This window comes from Micromys minutus, assembly GCF_963924665.1.
Source record: "Micromys minutus genome assembly, chromosome: 3".
Classification (NCBI taxonomy): Eukaryota; Metazoa; Chordata; class Mammalia; order Rodentia; family Muridae; genus Micromys; species Micromys minutus.
Genome location: NC_137972.1, coordinates 40943509 through 40960728, shown reverse-complemented (window position 1 = coordinate 40960728; position 17220 = coordinate 40943509). Strand labels below are relative to the sequence as shown.

Genomic DNA, 17220 nt, shown 5'->3' with positions numbered 1-17220 from the left:
GCACTACAGCTATATGGCAAAGCTAATATCCATGGGGCTAGAAATAAAAATTTAATTTGAAGATTATTTGATTCAAGGGAAAAAGCACACTTTTTATATAAAGCTTCAGGATAACCAATTATTAATGAGTTTTATCTTGTAATTGAAAAAACAAAATGGAATGAATAAGTGATATTTTGAACTAATGCACAAATCATAAAGCTGTATTAGCTTCCTACACCATGTGCATAGGTGAAACTCCATATCAGAATGAACACCAAAGTTCTTTCATATCCATTCACCTGAAAACTTAAATGAAAACTTACATAAAATTGATTTTTACAGTGACAAGAGTTGAAATTAATTTAGAATAAAATTGTTGGATGTTTATTAACAGCTTTAAATGTTCAAAAATTTACATTTCAAAGTAATTTATCAGAAGTTCACAGTAATTTTGCAGTCGGAAACTGCAGTTAGTAGCTCTAAAAATGTTACATTGGCCTGAAAGGTTCTTCAGAAAATAAAACACTTATCCATAGAAAAACTGTTCATCATGCACTTGCAAAGAGCAGTAATGTAGCACAAGTAATTACCTCAGTTGAAAATAAACTGCTAAAAATATAATTCTAGCAATCTGATGAGTCTTCAGAGAAACAAGTAAGAAAAATATAATAATCAAGATATAAGTTCAAGCATTTAGATTGTACTTTATATTAAATTATGATACCCAATTCATGTGTTAGAATACATGAATTGATCATACCACTGATGTGTCAGTATTACATTATTAAATTTTATAAAAAGTAAGATATTTAAAGGAAAATGACATTTATTATTTTAAATACAACTTTCTTTATCTTTTGAACCTAGCTCCCATTTTATGTTACAGTGGGACCTACCACTTCCATGGCTTATTGGGGTCTGTCTCTCTCCTGTTTGTGATGGTGTGGAGACTTCTTGTTTCCACATTCACTTAAGTCTTCCTATTTGGGTCATCCAAGACTTTCTAGCAAAATAGATTCAGTGCAGCTTCCAAACAGGCTTCTCTATAAAGATCCTTTGCAGCATACAGAGTGTAGTACTCTCATGAGCATTGCCTGGAATCTGTCCTTACCATGAGCTTCTGTGTTCAAGCAATTTTTCCTTGGTAAGTTAATCTCTCAATTGTAGTAGAAGATATTAATGCAATGACTTTACCTGGGACTGCTATGATTTTGACAATAAAATGTACATTATTACTTAGTTCTTTGGTTTACTTCCCTACCTCTGACAAATTATGTATCTAGTGCTTAACAGAAAAAAAACAGGTGAGGAGTACTCAAATATCTGTTACCCATTTAAAAGCTAGAGCAATCAAATGAAAAATAATGATTATATTTCATACTATGATCATCTCTTATTCAAGAAGCTTTGTCAATATTCAAACCAATGAGCAATGTATATAGGGAATAAGTGGTCTAAACTTCCTACTGTGTGGTATCTTAAAGAAGTGGTTGTTATTTTTAATGCTTAAAAATTATTCTAATTTCAGGATCTAAAAACTTAAATCAGGATTGTTTGACTCTACAAACACATCTAATTAACCAACTCATCTGTCCACAAAAATAAATATTAGTGATTTTTTTCAAAGAAACTACTAGAAAACAACATTACCATAATTACTAAAAATGATGTTTAAAATGTTAGATATCAGATAAGAAAGCTATAAAGAAGACTTAGAATGTGAGTGGGAACAATTACCAAATTCTTTCTTAGGACTATTCTCTGATTAGCGTATAACTGAATAGATCTAATATAAATAAAGCTTTTATTATGAATAAATAAATAAATAAATATATTTATACATAGTCAGAAAGATATTGCTCTCTTTTATTTTTATAATTTTTTTTCACAAATTACCTTAAGCTCCAAAATTTTCCTTTCTATATTTCACTCTAATATCTTTGTTATTAAGACATTCTTTTCTCTTATAAATTTATTATTTTTAAAAAGGGATAAATATACAGATTTTTAAAGGCTTTTTGGCATAACAGTATATGAATATTTTTGTCAGTACTTAATTTGTTTAGAAGTTTGATAGCATGCACTGAAAGCCCACTAGTTACCATAAGCATAAAGTAAATGTAGGACAGAATGAACAACTTAATATTCTATATGTAAAATTGAGTAGTACATTGTCTCACTCTGTTTTTTATTGTTATATCTAAGTTTAAATATCTTAATAAATTTTGTTGGTAATTACCTTAAAGATTCAGTCTTACATAATATTTGTTCCTTCAGTGGTACATCAGTTTTGAAGAGAGGGTTGTTTTGTTTTTATTTTTTGTCTTGATCTTATTTGTTCAGATGTGTTTTTCTTTACTTATGCCTGTATATACTTGTCTGTGTGAATATATGTGCATTTGCCAGTGTACACACAAGGAATCCAATAGACTGTCTCATTCCTGAGAGTCACAGACATTTATGGGATTGCAGCTTGATATTGGAGTGCTGTATTGCAAAGAGCCTCTTCGCAACCCCAAGGGAACAATTATGTCAATCTAAATAAATTGCTAGGGTTTGTTTAGAAATGATGAAAAATTAGATTTCTCTAACAGAGTCTCTCTAGGCACACAAGCACTTATAAGGCCAGTTCCTATGTCTGGCCAACAAAAAGATGGCCAACTAAAAGAAACAAGAAAGGATGCGAAATTTGGTGAGTGAGAGGATAGGGAAGAAGGTGTTGGGTGCAGCAAAATCAGAATCAGAATAAATTGTATGAAAAGACAGAAATTTACTAACGACATCAAAAGAGAAGTGATGGATAACCATGTGTGTAATGGTTCAATGCTCTGCAATTAATGGTTTATTTTTTACTATATATACATAACAAAAGTGCTCTGATTGTAATTATGCTAGAACTCAAGTAAACCTGGAAATGAGTTTGAACATTTGTTCAGTGCCATCTTGGAACCTGAGCAGCCAGGGTAGGCTTCTAGAAAAACATGTCTACAAAGAAGGTTTCTATGACACCTGCATATTTTGACATCTAAGAGTGTGTATTTACATAAACCCCCTCTTCTTTATTGGCACTGTAGCTTCAGTTGGAACAAAGAATGATCATCATGAGAATCTCCCACATATAATATGTTGCATTCACACTTTTAAATAGAAGCCTGAGTGTATAACATACACAAATGATGATGGATATATCTTAGAAATGCAGTTTGTCTCATGAAATATTAAACTAATGAATTATTTAAAGTGGTAACTATTATATCTTATTTAACTGTATAGCTGGGTATTTAGAGTAAAATATAAAATTGGGTAGCTCACTATGTATTGAATATGGTCTTTTGAGGTTTTTCTACAACTTGTTTTGACATGAATTATGGAGAAAATTTTGTATACTTTAAATATTATATTATTTATTTTTTGGAGAAATTCATAAAATTTGTTTTGATTATATTTATTCAGTTGTGATAAATATTATTTTGGAGTTTCTACCCTCATCTTAGTTTATTTAGTTCCTTAATAAAAGACAAAAACCTTTATATTTATAAGCCTTACATCAATAGGCAAATATTAATCCTCTATGCAATTTATCTACATCCCTATTTATAACCTCAAAATATCACTTTTGATGTATTTCCTGGGCCTCCCCTACTCTAACTGGCCATCCCTCATAGTAGAGTGCTCAGGATCCACCTGCCCCATAGAACCTTCTTCCTTCATCCTCCTTTCTCTTCTCTCCTTGTCTCTCCTTGTGGTCATGACCTCAGACCACAGATCCAGGTATCAAAAACCAACTAACCTCTCTTCTACCCAGATATAGGCTGCACACATATTCACTATCTAAACACAGATAACTTGGGGGAAAATATTTATACAACACAAACTACTATACACAGGGATCTACTTGTCTTGAACACCCAGATGTTGGCATTTGAATACAAGTAGTTTCAGATCAGCCTACTACATTCTTTGCCATTACCTTCGTTAACCTTAACTGCTCCCAGATCCACCCATCAATGTGAGCCTCACCTATATATTCTTGTTAACTTTCTTTAATTATTATTTAAGAATTAAACTACGTTTTGACTACATTCTTCACTGCTCCAACTCCATTCAGGTTCTACCCACCTTGTGAGCCACCCTATTTCATGTTCTTTCTTTATTTCTCATAAAGAGAAAAACAAACAATAAAAATCAATAAAAACAATAGAACAGAAATATCAAGTCAAACAAAAATGTTACACAAAATATATGACTTAATTTTTCTTCTGTCTAACTACTCACTCCTGGGCATGTTGTCACTGCACTAGAGAGAAGCTGATTTTCTGTAGCCAACATATATCTATTTATGTAGCTTCTTGGCATGGGCTGGGACTTTAGGTATACTTTTCCTTCTGCATAATGGCATTTTGTTTATTTCTGAGTTGTGCTGGTCTTGTAAATGTTGCAAAAATGTCTATCAACCTTGTTGCATTTGAAAGATCCTGGACAATGTTTCTGTGGAGCTATCCACTGCCTCTGACTGTTTGTTTCCTTGTTTTCAAACTCTTATTCCTTGTAGGTTCCTCTGCTTTGTGGGGAGGAGTTAGATGAAAATATCCAATTCAAGCCTGAATACTTCAAAGTCTCTCACTCCCTGTACATTGCCGTGTTCTAAGTATCTTGGTTAGTTACCATCTTCTTCAAGAAACTTCTCTGATGAGAAATGATCCTCTGCTCTACAGACATAGGAGAATATCATTTTGAGTCATCATACTGCTATGTTCCTTTAGTAGAAAAATAACAGTACATTTTCAGTTGGGCCCATGACTTAAACTAGTTTCAAGCTATTGGAAATCTTATTAGGGTTAGGTATTCAATCCATCTCATGGAGTATACTTTACATCCAATCAAAAATTGTTCAGTTATTCCCAGTTTTTGTACCAATATTAAACTAGTTTACCGTACAGGTAGTTTACCTAATGGGTAGGTACAGGTATAAACAGGGGTTTATAGATGTGTGATATTCCTTACTAGTTTTTGTTTCCTATGGTATACAAAGTATCTTCTAGAACTATGAAGGCTAGTTAGTATGAGTGAAGGTTTTAGTTAGGTACTATCTAAATTTCTTTATGTTTGATGACATAGTATGTTTTTATCAATAGAGCATTACCATCAGATTTTTAGGGTAAATTACAATCTTTGCAATAACTTGGAATGTTTGGGAGTTCTATAGAGGCTAGCTGGCCCATGCCCATGACTCAAGAAGGCAGTCTTGGTAATGAGGGTTATAAGTGGTGGTCTAAGATATTTAGTTGGAACATTATTTCTCCAACTAAATTTCTTAAAAACATGTTTATATTTTAGGAACTTTCTATGTAAATAGGCCTCCAGAGATAATGGAAATCAACATAATACCATATGTCTAGATTCTGAAAGAAAAGAGAGTTGGAAATAGGCATGGTCTAGGCACGGAAAAGAATAACCATTCAGAATACCGAATGCAAGGCATTAAGAGCAATGATTAATAAATAGGACTCCAGGAAGCTAGAAAATTTCTGTGCAGCAAAAAATGTCAGCAAAGAAGCAGCCTATAGAATTAGAAAAATCTTTACTAATTATACATTTGACAGAAGGTTAACCCCTAGAACTGTAAGGAACAACAACAACAACACACACATAGACACGCACATCAAACTTTGAGAAAAAATACTGAAGAACACAATTTTAAAATAAGGAATAGATGTAATTAGAAAGTTCCCAAGAGATGAAATGTGAGAATCTGGAAAACACTTTAAAACCATTCCATCTCTCTAGCCATCTGAGAAATGTAAAAAAGAACTACTTTGATATTTCATCCTATACCAGTCATTGTGTCCAAGAACAATAAAACGAGTGAATCTCATGGTGGCAAAGATGAGGAGAAAGAGGAACACCTATTCATTGTTGGTGGGTGTGCAAATTAAGTACAACCACTGTGGAATTTTGTATGAGGGTTCCTCAAATGCTGATAAGTAAAACACCACAGATACATCTGTGTTTCTTTTGGGCATATACACAAAAGTATCCACCTCTTACTACAGAGGTTCTTCTTCATCCATGTTCACTGATGATCTATTCCAAATAGTGAGAAACTGTAAATAGCATAGATGCCCAATACTAATGAGTCGATAATGAAAGCACGGCTGATACATTTACACAGTGGAATATTATTCAACTGTTAACACAATTATAATTATGAGACTGTTATGTAAGTATGTGGACCTAGAAACAATCATTCTGCTTGAGGTAACCCAGAACTCAAAAAACAAATATTGTTCATTTTCTCTCATATATTTAGTAAAAGTGGACTATGGGAAAAGACAATTCAGACTGAAGAACTTTAAAAAGTACATGTGGAATTTGTTTTTTAAAATAACCCTTTGAATCCAATTTTTGTTTCCTGTGTTTTTGTGAACATTAAACCATTTACTGAATTATTTTTAATTATCCAGATCTACAACATTATGAATTCTGACTCTCCCTTTCCAAAAAACTATCATATACCCTTAGTTCATAAACCTACATGAGTCTTATGAACCCTTCTTTCTTTGATCTACTTATCTTTGATCTATGCTACAGTATTGACTGGCTTCATCCAGTAAAAATAGTCACAGCTACCGGAACATCATCAATGAAGTAGTTCTTCAAATCCAGAAGACACTGCTTGTCTCCAGGATTCTAACACACTAACAGTCAGGTTCTTTCTGCCCTTTATTCTGCTGCGTTTCCTGAGCATTTAAGAAAAGAATGGTACAGACGACTTTAAGTAACAAAATGACATGCACTAGATGTGAAACAAAAGATTGTTTTTCATAATGAATATATTGATTCATATTGAATATATATAGTGGTTCACTCTGCCTTTAATGTTATCATACCATTAAAATGTGTAGTTTATAATCATGTGTTGGCATTTTTTAAAAAAAATTAACAAATAATCTTTTCTCAACAGAGAGAACAGTCATTACAGTGCCACCATCTAAAATGGATGTTACAGTAGGAGAGAGTATTGTCTTACCCTGCCAAGTGTCTCATGACCCCACCATGGAAGTTCTATTTGTTTGGTACTTCAATGGAGATGTCATAGATTTAAAGAAAGGAGTGGCTCATTTTGAACAAATTGGCGGAGTAAGTGTCTGAAATTGCTTTGTTCTTCATAAAACAAATAATGCATTAGTTGAATCAACATGGTTCATAATCATTTTCTCTGTCTATATTCACAGGCAAAAATCTCTATTTGGGTATAAAGCTGCATCTGTTTTTGTTTCGCTTTATTTTATGCATTTCATAGAAATACTTGTTTTCTGGATGCAATTAGAGTAAAGGGGATAATAAAAGAGATCAATTATGAAAACTATAATAATCAGTATATCTTCTAATTTCAAAACTGTCTTATGTTTAATATCTACCCAGCTGTAAAGAAAATGGGACCCGCTGTGTGTGATTATGTTTTCATCCTGTTCCCACTCTCTGTCTTCAGGAGTCTGTTGGGGATTTGATGATAAGGAATATTCAATTAGGCCATTCTGGGAAATATCTCTGCACAGTACAAACAACCCTAGAACGCCTGTCTGCTGTCGCGGATATCATTGTGAGAGGTGAGCAGAAAAGATGAAAAAGAGAGAAGGTTTGTTCTGTATTCATGATCAGAGATGCCCATACATAAATGGCAGCTGTTTGTGGATTAAATGAGAAAAAGAGAAAACCATATGTAACTTTTGTGTTGTAAATTTCAAGGTTCCATTTTATCAGTTTTGTGGTTATGGATAAAAATGACTGTGCTTAGCACATATTTCCAATTCCTAAATTGTAGACTGGCCTTCCATTTGTAGTTAATCATTAGTGTCTCTACAGGAATATATAATATTTTACATTTGTCCATATTAATTATATTTACTTGAGCTACAGTTGGAGAGAGAATTTATATCAGTTTTTGAAATCTCCTGATTCTTCTATGCTATTCTATAAATGCATAGTTTGTGGGACCTACACTCTATAGGTGGTATTTCCACTCTAATTTGTTCTCTGCTTAATCATCTGGATAAAATGGATTACTAGGATTTAATCTGTAGTGCTTGCTACAAATAGCTCATATTAAGTAATTTGTTTTCTATGTATGGCAGGTAAATAAAACATTCTTGTCTTCAATTAATGTGGTAGAACATTTTCAACACAATAATCATAAATAATGTTCCTCCAGGTCCTCCTGGTCCCCCAGAAGATGTAAAAGTGGAACATATCTCCAGTACCACTTCCCAGCTCAGCTGGAGACCTGGCCCTGATAATAACAGCCCCATTCAAATTTTTACTATTCAGACTCGAACACCATTTTCTGTGGGCTGGCAAGCTGTTGCTACAGGTAAATGATCTAAGGTAGTTGTGATGATTGTATAAAATGGTGCTCACAATATTTTAATTTAATGATTCCAATAAACATATATTATAACTCCTTATTTTACTAATATATATTACCTCCATATTAAAGCCAAAAATATTCATATTAACAACGTAATACACTTGAAATATTTTTGGAAACATAATCAAGAAGAGATAGGAATAAATTATGAAACTCAGGGCTGAAATCAGTAAAATTAATATAACAAAATATGCAAAAAAATCAATGAAACAAAGATTTGGTTCTCCTAAACAAAACTAATTTTTTAACCAAGGCAATTGAAAAAGAAAGAGAATCCAAATTTAAAAAAATTGATGTTAAAAGAACATATTACAACAAATAATGAGTAAATTTTGAAAATTATAATGAAATGGTATGGATTCTACTAAACTGTAAAACCTAAAAGAAATGAGCTCATGTCTTGATATACAGGGCTCAGGAAAGATGTGTCAGGATGAAATCAACAGGCTATTTGAACCCCAAGTCTCTAGTTAAACAAGAAGTAATTAAATATTTCAATAACAAAAATATCATCTAGGGCCAGATGGATCCAGTGCAGAATTCTACAAGACCTTGAAAGAGTAATTAATGCCAATATCACAAGATATTCTGGGAAAAAAGAAACTGAAGGAACATTTTCAAACTTCTTTTATGAAGCTCCCATTTCCTAAAGTCAATTCTACACAATAAATCAATAAAAGAAAGAAAGAATAGCTCAGCATTTCTTATCCATATACTTGCAAAATTCTCAATTAAATGTTTACAAGTAAAGTGAAGGAGTCATCAAAAAGCTTACCCACTATGATCAATTAGCTTGATCCCAGAGATGCATGGGTGGTATGCATAGATAAAAAATGTAATCTATGATATAAACAGTCTAAAAGAAAAAAACTATAAGACTATTTCAATAGATGCAGAAAAGGCCTTAAAAAAACAAAACAAAACAAAAACAACAAAAAAAAAAAAAAAAAAAAAAAACCACAAAAACTACATCCCTTATCCTAAAAGTCTTAGGGAGACTAGTGACATGATACCTGAACATAATAATGGTTATTTACAGCAAGGTAATAGCCAATATTAATAAAGAGCAACTCAAAGAGCATTCCCATTAAGAGGAACATGGTAAGAATGTTCACTTCTTCCATATTTGTTCAATATACTGACAAGACTACTGAAGGAAATCAAAGGGTACAAATAAGACAGAATAATCTCAACATATGTTTATTTTCAAATGATATAATAGTATACATAAAAGTCCTTAAAAATTTTACTGTGAAATTTCTACATCTGAAAACTGCTTTCAACATTGTTGCAGGATACAAAATTTACACACAAAAATCAGTTGCTTTCCTATATTCAAATGACAGACATATAAATAAGACACAGAAATATTGCCTCTCACCATAGCCTCAAAAATTAAAATTTCTTATAACTCCATCTGTACTAGCAAAACACTTACATGCTAAAAACTTTGAACACTTTAAAGGAAGAAATTGAAGATATCATTGGTTGTTGGAAAGATTTTGTAGGCCCATTGACAGACAGAAACAACATCAGGAAAATGACCAGACTGCCTAAAGCACTCTTTAGACTCAGTCCAACTTCCATCAAAATTTTCGTATAATTCTTCAGAGAAATCAACTTCATAGACATTAAAAGTATCTTGTGCTTCTTTTGGAAACAAACCAAAGAATCAGGATAATTCTGGACTCTTAACTAGTACCTGTTTACTACTTTAAGTGCTATGTTCTGATTTCTCAGCGTATTTTTGTTTGTTTGCTTGCTTTAGTCCCAGAAATTCTCAATGGACAGACATACAATGCAACTGTTGTTGGTTTGAGTCCTTGGGTGGAATATGAATTTCGTGTTGTCGCTGGGAACAACATTGGAATTGGAGAGCCGAGCAAACCATCAGAATTGCTCAGAACCAAAGCGTCAAGTAAGAAATCAATGTCTACTGCAGACTTGGAAGGTCTTTTCTGTTCTGGTTCTTTGAGAAAAGCTCCTGTGACACTTTTAGCAATTTCAGAAGATATTGACCAAAGGCAGGTGTATCCCAACCACCTCATTACCACAATCAGGCCCTGAATTTGTGTTGAAATAATGTCTAAATAATTTTTCAGAAGCAACCTTTAAAATATTTCTTAACTCAAACTCCAATAGGGAATCTAGAATAGAAATTTGAGTTAAGGCTTGTTCATTAACAAGGTAGTGAAGAATTAATCTAGCATCTATTTGAGTCAGCCTGAATTCATTTTCATCTACTGTTTTTCAACTCTGATCTAGAGATAGCATCACAGAGAAATACAACATAAGTTCTCATCCATGCAAATGTGGTGATTTCTAATCTCACTGAACAAAAATGCTAATTGAGCATCAACTGGTTCACTGAACAGCAAAGTCCAAGTGCAACTCTGCTCCAAATCCTGTCTTCTTCAGTTCTTTATCACAGAATTCTTTGTCTTGCCTCAGCTTGCACATCTGTGGTACCAGTCATGTTTTGTCATGCAAAGCTCGAAGAGTTCCCATTCTGATTAAGCTGCACAATGTAAAGTCTCTTTGTTCTTGTTCCCTCAGTTTAACGAGCATAACCTATGTGTTAGTTTTCATAGTGCATATGTTCAAAATTTTGGCATACCAAAACTTCCCTTTTAAAAAAAAGTTATTTTAATTTCTCTGATTTTTTTTTAATGCTGGTAATTGAACTCAGGGCCTGCCCCATACCAGACAAATGCATATGCTACTTCTGATATAATATTTCTTATTTAGAATGAATTATAGGAAAAAAAACTACATTCCAAAATGCTAACACTGAATTAAATCATGTTGGAGTACAGAGATAAATAAATCTCATTATTTTATGAAATATAAAACAAAGAGTGGGACCTAAGCTCTTTATTTATGACATTCTATATCTGAACACTTAACTCTGGATGGTTACAACCAAGATTTGTTCAACTAAGAGCAATAGTTGCAGCTCAACCCTAGTTTCCCTTGTTCAGGTGAAGCTTCTGACTCTGGATGTTAGCTTTTGTTTCCATTTTTTTTTTTTTTTTTTTTTTTTTTTTTAGTTTATTTGGCAAGGTTGACTGCAATTGTGAAGTTAATGCAGGAACATTTGCTTGCCAACTGCTACCAACCATTATGGTGGGTCTGAACTCTGAGGTTTTCATAGATGTTCTAAGCAGTACTGTATCACACTATAGTACCTGCCTACCCTTTCTTTCTAGTCATCAAAGATTATCTATTTCTTAATATGGTTTTACTATAAAACATGGTTACTGTTTTCAATTTTATTGGATATTCTCTGAGTTATGAAAGGGCAGAGTGAAGACATGGCTCAGAATTTCAGAGCTCTTTACTTCCTTCTTTAACCATGGACCTGGATTGAGTTCACAGGACATATCAAGTCGCTCACAACCATCTGTATTTTCAGATCTAATAACCTCTTCTGGTGTCCATGGGCACCTGCAACTGCATAATGCACACTAACACAGACACAAACATACATATATATTTTTGAAAATATTTGTTTACAATGGAGGAATTTCTGCTTTTCAACTAGGAAAATCATGTACATTTAAGGGAAAAATATTGTTTACATAACTAAACTTGGAAATGTCTCAAGTATACATTAAGTGCTATATATTCAGAAACTTTTAGATATTACCCTGGTCATGATACTTTGACGAACTGATTGATAATCCTTGGCAGCAGGGCTTGTGTTCATCTGGTCTTTATAAGAATCATAAGCAAACACTAGGAAGGGTAAATTGAACCTTAAAATGTCTGTTGGGAAAATGTCTTAAGAAAGAACATCAGATTTTCATAGCACTATTTCATTGCTAGAACTAACCATCTGCAGGAAAGAATGACACAGAAAGCCTGTGTGCCTTTAGAGAGTCCCAATAGTTTAAAAGAAAGATAACATGAGAAGTTACCACCCTTTCCCTACTCCATCCTCACACACATCTTCTTCTTTGATTGAAATTCCTAACCATACATATATTATTCCAAATTTCTGAATCATGAACAAAAATGTCAGACATTTCAATACTTAGAAGTCATGTGCAGCAGCTTTACACATCAGTACAGATTTAGGTCTCTTTGGCTACTATGTTAATAGAATATGTTTTAGACATCTAAGTATATGATAAAATCTGAGTTCTGACTATTTACTCCCTTTGAGATATTTCCCAGATCTAGTTATATTTGCCATTTACCTTGAGTCAGGTTTACCACTAATCCTCATAGTGTTGCATAGCATAATCTTCTTCATACTACACCACTGTCTTCAGTGTCTTAGTCTTAGACACAAAGAGTAAGCTGACTTCATGGTCCTCTGTCATGATTTTACCAGAGAACACTGATTTTACAAGTGAAGTATTGAAAATTGCACTTACTCACTCCAGAGTAATGCAGGTACAAGAATTCAGTTTTAAATGTTAAAATATCCCAACAGTTAAAAAAAATCCAGTTTGTTTATTGACAAAAAATAATGAATTAATGTACTGCCTGAGTAACTTGTTTACAGCACAACTGTGTAATTAGGCCCTAAATCAGCAGTGTCACCGTTAGCATCTGAATGCAACATCATTTTGCCAATTAGTAGATGATGCATAATAATGTCAAAAACATGATGTTACTTGATTTTTAATTAATTTTGGAGCCAAGGTGCCCATGTATCAAACAAAACTGTGTCCTCTCTCTTAGAAATTTGGATATATATATATAAACATCATTTAGGTTCATTTAAAATGCAACACTCAGTTTGCCAGGATGAGAGCTTTGAAAGGTCAAACCTTCCCAAACAGATCTCTTCTTGATGAAGACATTCCTTTCATCCTAACACTCCACATGTTTCTTGGTTTTCTGCAGTCCCCAATGTGGCACCAGTAAACATTAATGGAGGTGGAGGAAGCAGATCGGAACTTGTCATTACATGGGAGGTAATTTTCTGTCTGACTAAGTTATTTATGAAGCAGAAAAAATTAGCTGGCCAAGACAAAAACTGAAAAAAAAGAAGATAAGTGCTTTATTTGATTATTTCTGAGAGCATATATGAATTCAGAGCATCAATGTACACCACCCAGACAATGAATTATTCAGGGGTAATATTATGAAATTCTTATTTCCACTAAAGGAAGAGAATATGGCTTACTCAGCACAAATTGTCTTGTTTGCATGTGGTGTGGTGGTGTGTGTGTGTATATGTGTGTGTGTCAGTATCTGCTGAGCAGTTGTCATTAGTATTGTCATTAAGACTAGGTGGATCAGGTACTCTTATCGATTATCTATGGAATTTTCTTGTTGTGGGTATGACAGATTTGGAAGAGCACAGGCTAAAATTGATTATTATTCTAACAGAGAACTTTATAGCATCAGCTGTTTTTTCACAGCATCTAAATAAAATCTCAGAAACATCAAATAGCTTTGCTGGTCATTGTGCTTAGATTAATATATAGATTCCTTTTCTCTTTCAGAGTACAAATTTTATTATCATTTGGTATTATAAATTTGAAAGTAGGCATATCTTATCTTTTGATATTGTAACAAAGTTACCAGTTTTTAGGTTGTCATTGCAAAAATTGGCAATTGAGATTTTTTTAAAATGTGTGTGTGAGAATCATCTCCTAATATTTAAGTAAATTTACTATTTCCTGTTGAAAGTCAGTCATGTATTCATGCCTCTACCCAGCTGAACAAAGCCTGAAAGGTGAAGGTCAGGCCTGTCTGCTTTAGTTTCAGTCACTCTACAATTCCTCATTTGTAGCTGTGTCATTCCTTAGCCCTGACTCCAATGGCATGTAGGGGAATGCAGTCATTTCTTTCTCTTTCCTCTTTCCTTCACTTTCGTTTTTCTTTCGTCTTTTATTCTATTGCCTCTTGACTTTTCTGACTTCTAGTGGTTTACTGGAAATAGACATAGCTAAAAAAATGTGGATTTCTGATAGATTTCTAATTTTGGTTTTAGTCTTTATCACACACACACACACACACACACACACACACACACACACACACACACACACACCAAAAAACCCAAACAAATAGACAAACAAATTATGTAGGTGCTTGATAAAGCAGTGAAATGTGTCTGATTTTTGTTTTCTCTCTTTGTTTGGGTTTTTGTTGTTGCTGCTGTTTAAGTTTTTGGCATATATCTTTCAGATAACATTGTATTGTGTCATTCAGTGTCTGTACAAATGTACTTACAAGCAGCTCTTTATGAGTATCCAAAGTTTCTGCATTCTAGTTTTCTGTGGCTAGACTCCCTTGTATCCCTAACACAGGAGGCCTTGGCAGTGGATCTAGGAGCCTATAATCCACTGAGAGTGAAAGATTAGTTGTCAAACTGGGACCTTTCTGGCTCTTTGAGTAGAATGTCAGTCATACCAATTAGCATAGCTTCTCTCTTTCCTGCCATCTAAAGCTGTAGCTCTTCTTTCCTTTTATAGAAGTTGGTCAGGACTGCTATTGAGAAACCCAGCATTCTCTGAATTCTAGAAAACACAGAGATGTAACTCTTAGTGTTCCTTATCACATAATAATGCAGCGAGAAAGAGAGAAGTTGCAGGGAGAAGAAATATTCTTCTTTGTTGCCTTTGATGAAGAGACTGGATTACAACCTTTTTTTTTTAAATGTTTATCTCAACAACAGTATGACCATGGGTATTACAGTTAAATATTTATATGAGTGATATGTTGAAATACTGTTATTTTTTTTTCTAGAAATAATGATCAAATTATCATTAGTGAATGCTTTACAATGTGTGGACATTTATAAAGACTGTACTCAGTCTGTAATAAGCAGTAGGTATACTGGGGTATGAAGAAGCCACTTAAGACCAGCTTGCTGTCAAACACCCTATAATGCACAAGACAGGTTTATCCAAGAATTGTTTGATACAAAATGTCATTAATGACATTGTTGAGAAATTCTGTACCACATAAAAGGAGGGAAGAAAATGAGCAAGGGATTATAAGACAATATTAGTCATTAATCCTGCATATACTTGGGAAAAGTAAAGGACAGATAAATGTCAGTGGTCACCTAGTACATTTGCCTTGAAAACGGTCCTTGCTCCTACAGCCCTTGTTCCCTCTGGATATTATGGAGGACAGTGCTTATCTGATGAGGTTCCTTCCATTACGACTCTTTGGCAGGAGCTATGAACTAGAGCAGAGGAGCTTCCAGGCCTCTAAGAGAGGGAAACACCATCAGCAGAGGAGTGCAGGGTCTTGGGGGCCACATAGAGACTCATGCTACTTAGTTCTCCCAATAAGGCTAAAAGGCAGAAAAAAGAGCTGTCACATAAAGGAACTGAAAGATAAAAAATGTGGTTTACGTGGGACCTGGAGTATTTGAACACAGGGTTCTTACTTATTCTCTTCTAATTAACAGACACATGAGTTTTGCAGCAGATACTTTAAGCAGTAGATCAAACAGATACCTGATTTGAATGTGAAGTTTCAAGGGAGTTTAGCTAGATAATTGCCTTTTGTTTTTCCAGAATAAGACATTTAGATATCTGCATTCATTTGAGGCTGTATAAGAATATTTCTGCCACTAGAAGAGTTTTACTGAATTTCTACTTTGGTTTCCTTCTCTTTTGAGATTAGAAATTCCTTGGTACTTACCTAACTTTTTTTAAAAATTGGATATTCTCTATTTACATTTCAAATGTTATCCTTCTTCCCACAGCTCACATCCCCAGTCCCCCTCCACTTGCTTCCATAAAGGTGCTCCCTCTCCCAATTACCCTCTCCACTTCAGTACCTCAGTATTCCCCTACAACTGGGAAAACACCTTCCTTCACTGGACTAAAGTCCTCTCCTCCCATTGATTCCAGACAATGCTATCCTCTGCTGCATATGTACCTGGAGCCATGGGTCTCTCCAATGTGTTCAATGGTTGCTGTTTAAGTCCCTGGGAGTTCTGGAGTGATTTGTTGGTTGATCATGCTGTTCTTCCCATGCAGTTGCAAAGCCTTTCAGATCCTTCAGGCTTTACTCTAGCTCCTTCATTGGGATCCCTGTGTTCAGTCTCATGGTTAACTACAAGCATCCTCAGCTGTATCTGGATGACTCTGGCAGAGCCTCTGAGGCATCCATATCTGGTTCATGCTGGTTAGCACTTATTTGCATCAGCAATAGTGATTGGCTTTTCTGGCTGCATATGGGGTAGATCCCCAGGTGAGGCAGTCTCTGAATAATGATTTTTTCTTCAATCCCTGTTCCTCTATTTGTCATTGCATTTCTTCCCTGTAGTGTTTTGTTCTTCCTTCTAAGAAGGACTAAGGCATCCACATTCTTGACTTTTTTCTTTTTGAGCTTCCTAAGGTCTGTGAATAGTTTCTTGGGTATTCAGAGCTTTTGGGGGCTAGTATCTGCTTATCAGTGAATATATACCATGTGTGTTCTTTTGTGCCTAGGTTACCTTACTCAGGATGATAGCTTCTAGTTCTATCCATTTGTCTAGAATTTTATAAAGTCATTGTTTCCTGGACATATATACAAAGGATGCTCCAACATATAAGAAGGACACATGTTCCACAATGTTCATAGCAGCCTTATTTATAATAGCCATAAGCTGGAAAGAATCCAGATGTTCTTGAACAGAAAAACATTACAGAAATTGTTGTACAATTGCACAGTGGAGTACTACTCACCTATTAAAAACAATGACTTTATGAAATTCTTATGTTCTGTTTTTTGTTCTTTGAAATTTAAAAGGATTTAATTGCAAAATTTTGATATTGGATATATGATATTAGAAATAAATCACACACAAACTGAATGTTATATTTTATTTTAATTTAATTGTCTCT

At 33.9% G+C, this 17220-nt stretch overlaps 1 protein-coding gene across 2 annotated transcripts in view; it reads left to right on the top strand.

The window, feature by feature from the left end:
- The window catches only part of CNTN6 (contactin 6), a gene marked incomplete at both ends in the record, with an annotated part of 294022 nt that overhangs the window by 248638 nt on the left and 28164 nt on the right, over nt 1–17220 (top strand). For both annotated transcript variants that reach the window (XM_080913827.1, XM_080913826.1), the window contains 5 exons: nt 6947–7122; nt 7475–7592; nt 8195–8353; nt 10179–10328; nt 13268–13338. In XM_080913827.1, the coding sequence (XP_080769953.1) occupies nt 6947–7122; nt 7475–7592; nt 8195–8353; nt 10179–10328; nt 13268–13338 (674 nt within the window). The remainder of the gene's footprint in view (nt 1–6946; nt 7123–7474; nt 7593–8194; nt 8354–10178; nt 10329–13267; nt 13339–17220) is intronic.